This window comes from Nicotiana tabacum, unplaced genomic scaffold (assembly GCF_000715075.1).
Source record: "Nicotiana tabacum cultivar K326 unplaced genomic scaffold, ASM71507v2 Un00020, whole genome shotgun sequence".
In the NCBI taxonomy this organism is placed as follows: Eukaryota; Viridiplantae; Streptophyta; class Magnoliopsida; order Solanales; family Solanaceae; genus Nicotiana; species Nicotiana tabacum.
The window spans coordinates 202,220-206,737 of NW_027438258.1; the positions used below are offsets into that span (position 1 = coordinate 202,220).

The window sequence follows — 4,518 nt, forward strand, 5'->3', positions numbered from 1 at the left end:
CTCTTTTTCCCTTACGAGGTTTTGTCCCACTGGGTTTTCCTTGCAATGTTTTTAACGAGTCAACCAAAAGGCGTATTGTTAGATATGTCTACTATTTTTCCTTTATTAGGATTTTTTTTCCACTGGGTTTTATTTTAGTTAAGGTTTTAACGAGGCACATTATATGTTGGATGGACATTCAAGGAGGAGTGTTATAAATAGAATTCTATTTAAGGTGAATGTCTATATTTTAGAGAGATTGTAAGGTTTGTTACTTGGTGGCTAAGTCATTTTTCCCTATAAATAAAGGGGTTCTATTCCATTGTAATTCATCCCAAAATCAATAAGAATTCTCTCTCTACTTTTCTCTCCAATACTACTCTTTTTCTTTTATTGTTTCATAACACAAAAGTAAATTTTCAAGAACAAAAAAACAAAGGAAAAAAGAAAAGGGACAAATAAATAAATGAACAAACAGAGAAGATGTTTGAAGTGGATAGCAACTCCATAACAATAATCAAAGACGGTATCTAACAAGAGGATCCTTAAGTAGAAGGCGTTCATGATAGACTCTCCATGCGTAATCCTCGAAAGAAAAAGGATTGAACATTGGTGGACTTTCCGAATTATTCTCGCCATCATCAACTGGTGGCGGCGATTTAGGAAGCAACGGAGTGACAGTGCTCTCAAGAGGAAGTGTCACTAACAATGCCATTGATAGGCAGTGGGAATTACTAGTATTACTGTTGCCTTCCGCTAAATCAGCAGTAGCAGCTAGTACTGGTCGTCCTCTCACTTTTTTCACCTTTCCATTGCTCCATACCTGCAGCCATTTATCGATCAGTTATTACAACAGTATGAACAACCAAAAAGAATTAGATTGATCACCGTATATTATTACGTTGTCAAAATCACAAATTTCGCTTCATTTTTATATTTGACAGTTTAAAGTTTTCAGTAGCTACAAATTGATAAAGTATTGTGCAACAGGACAGTGCCGAATTTTCGTCTTGCAAAATTAAATGGATTAAGGCGAATTTTTAGTGGAAGATAAAATGAAAATTTATCAATTTTTGTTGTTTAATTTAGCCGGTATCTCTTAATTCTCGGTGATATTAATTAACCACATTTATGATCAGCGCCAACTAAAGGGTCTACTTAGTTTCCTTTTTAATTGACGTTGAACAGCAAAGTTAGAAAGTCCAGGACTTAATTTTTAGAAATATTCTTTTTTGAATTACTTGTGCTTATAAGTTCTCAGTAAAATAATAGTGTAGCAGTAAATAAATGTAGCTAGCATTACGTCACAATCATTACTGACAGGCGTCTTTACGCCCCTCTTCTTTTTTTTTTCGTTTTTATGCTGAAGGTCTTTAGCCTTTATATCTGTCCCACGAGTTGAAAATGATGGATGTTGAATTTTCTCCCTTGAATAAATGCTTTCCAAATCGAAATTGGATAGATTAGGCTTTTCAATTGCAACAAGTAATAACACGATAAAAGTCTTAATTGTTAGAATTAGGTTGTCGACAGCTACTAGTTTAAATAAATTAAGAATATTCTAGGATATCATTCTCAGCAGCCATTGTCATATTATAACTAATGCACTACCAATACATCCAAGGGACACGAATAACAACTATTTTTAATTCTATGAATAAACATGAGGAATTTCGTAATTTATATTAACCTACCTACTAATTATTCTGGAAGAATCATGAGTAAAACAAGATATATCAACACATTCTTGTCGATTTTAATTACTAATTAAATCAAATATTAGACCTGATAAGGATTGTCAATAAGAGCTCAACAAGAAAACAAATGGAGCATGGATACATACAAGTTATCCAAAAAGCACCAAGTTGGGACTAAAGATGTTACATTAAGCCGGCAAACCTTACAATTAATGTCGATTTAATAATATTATCACATCATAAGTACATTTTTCGTGTCAAATAAAACAAGAATTAGAGCTCCAACTTCATATCAAAAGGACGCAATATCTAAGATATGGTAGGTTTAGTGGGGTCCTTAATTTGGCAATATCACGGCAACGTGTGGTTATTGGCCTGACCAAACACCCGATATAACTTATAGCCAAGCTTATTTTTGGTCAAAAGTGTTTTTTTTTTTTTGCCAAAAGCACTTTTGACCTCAATTTGGGGTGTTTGGCCAAACTTCTGGAAGGAAAAAAAGTGCTTTTGAGGAGAAGCAGAAGTAATTTTGGAGAAGCAGAAAAAAAAGTAGTTTCTCTTCTAAAACACTTTTTTGAGAAACACTTTTGAGAAAAGTACACTTAGAAGCAGTTTTTTAAAGTTTGGTCAAACACTAATTGCTGCTCAGAAGTGCTTTTCAAACTAATTAGTCAAACACAAACTGCTTCTCACCAAAAGTACTTTTGAAAAAAGTACTTTTGAAAAAAAACACTTCTCAAAATAAGATATTTTTGCAGCTTGACCAAACGGGCTATTAATTTGTTTAGGGAATTAAGGGTGTGTTTTATATGCAGGAAATGGTTTCTTGAATAATAGAAAACATTTAACAAAAGGAAAGAAACGTCACTCAAGATAGAAGTAGACATTCGTTGATTGTATACGAATAAAATACGAATTCAAAGACGGTAAAAAAAATTAACTAATGAAATATGGCATCAGTAACGAATAAATTATATCAAACCAAGACCAATTAATATCCGATCGAACGGAACGGTTCGATTTTGTTTCTTTTATATATATCTCAGTTGTTTCTCTATTATACTTGTTTCAATCTACACTTAACTTTTTCTTTTAGTAATTCAAAAATATCACTAAAACATGATTCTTATGCCCTATAATATTTGTATAACCAGGGGTGAATGTAGTGTTAAAGTTCAATTGAACCCATAACTTTTGACACGGAATAAATATTTATATGAAAAAATTCATAACTTGGATTCATAACTTGGAGTAAAGATAGGAACTCATAACTTTAAAAATATAAAGGATTCAATGCTAAAAATCATGAGACTTGAACCCATAAGATTTAAATTTTGGATCGACTATGTAAGGTATAATAATCATATGTTCTTACTTTTGTAACCAATTAATCAAATACTAAAAAATACTTTAAAATGATATTTCGAGATAAAATAATCTTAACATTATTTAAAAAATTCATGCGGCCCCGTACCATTCACACACTAATTGAATTATTTTAAGCTAACGGAAAATCAAAAATGGAATGTACTAATTGAAAATCTAACCTGCGCAACGTCACCAAGGGTCACCAAGACCGAATCCATTTGAGGAGAAACGGATACCCAACCCGAATCCGCCAACATGGAGTACTTCCGGCAACGTATTTGAAAACTTAACCCGATTACAAACGGGTACAACGGACTCGAGGAAAGCGGCTTACTACTTAAACCTCCCTCAGACTCGGATATCCACATTAACGAAGAGAACCGGGTTCGGCCATCTCCGACAGGGTTCTCAAACCCTACAGCACAAGCCAACTCTTCAATCACCTGCAACCCAAGTTTCTCCATTTGGCAAGTGAACTCACGGAGAGAGGTCAACCCCAAATCGGTTGAGTTTGACTCAACGGAGCACGACGAGTCGAGACACAACGACTTTCCGTTAACGTTGTCTTCGTCATCGTCGTCGTCGTTATCAAACCCCAACGGCCAGTTCTTGGGGAAGTAACGTTGTTTTTCGTCATGTGGGAGATTGAAAATGGATGAAGATTCGGACTCGGCTGAGGTGGCAAGCTGAGAGGAGATTGAGTGATTGGTGAGTTGGAAGAAACCGTGTTGTTTGGCAGCGGAGAAGAGGTTAGAGTGAATAGTTGGTTTAGGGTCGGAGAGAGAGATGAGAGGCGGAGAAGTGGTGGTTGATGGCTGAGATTGGCGGCGACCAGGGAAGGAGAGAGAGAGGGTGGGTGGAATACGGTGCAGGAGACGGGAGAGAGAGTCAGCGGCTTCGGAGGTGGAAAGGAGGTTATTAGGTTGGGTTGAAGGAGTTGGTGGCGGAGCTGTGGTGGTTCCGTAGGGAGTAGGGAGGTGATGGAGGTGGTGTTCGTGTGTGGACGACGCCATGTATTTTGTTGCTGATGTTTTTGGACTTTGGAGTTTTAGATGGAAGGTGGGCTAGCCCCTAAACGTGGTAAAAATAGCAGGGTATAGCCACAGTTTATGAAGTCAATGAAAAATAGCCGTTATTTTACTGCAACAAAGACCGGTTCATTATTATATACTTAAGTTTGGTGCACCTGTATATGAACTCCAGCATATTATGCTGACCCGGTATACTTTGCTAACTCCAGTATAATATACTGGAGACTGGAGCACCGGTGCTCCAAACTCCAGTATATTATACTGGACAATTATACTTGCTGGAACTCCAGTATATTATGCTGGAGTTCTAGTGTATTTATGCTGGAACTTCATCATATTATGCTGGAGTTCCAGCATATTTATCTAGGAACTCCAGTATAATATGCTGGAGTTCAAATATACTTATGCTGGAACTCCAGTATAATATATTGGCGTATTTTTCG

The 4,518-nt window shown here is 36.1% G+C and overlaps 1 protein-coding gene across 1 annotated transcript; it reads right to left on the reverse strand.

Annotated features, from left to right (window-relative positions):
* Positions 1 to 341: 341 nt before the first annotated feature.
* Positions 342 to 4,105, reverse strand: LOC107780033 (gibberellin 2-beta-dioxygenase 1). Its single transcript, XM_016600540.2, has 2 exons — positions 3,224 to 4,105; positions 342 to 802 (listed from the first exon to the last, which is right to left on the reverse strand). The coding sequence occupies exons 1-2, from the start codon at positions 4,055 to 4,057 to the stop codon at positions 497 to 499; spliced, it is 1,140 nt and encodes a 379-aa protein (XP_016456026.1). The 5' UTR covers positions 4,058 to 4,105; the 3' UTR covers positions 342 to 496.
* Positions 4,106 to 4,518: the final 413 nt, after the last annotated feature.

Bases quoted from the DNA above. Each gene is read 5' to 3' on its own strand.
- LOC107780033 (XM_016600540.2), bottom strand. From the start codon at position 4,057: ATGGCGTCGTCCACACACGAACACCACCTCCATCACCTCCCTACTCCC. The intron at 803-3,223 runs GTTAGATTTTCA...AAATGGCTGCAG, and splicing joins CCCTTGGTGACGTTGCGCAG to GTATGGAGCAATGGAAAGGT.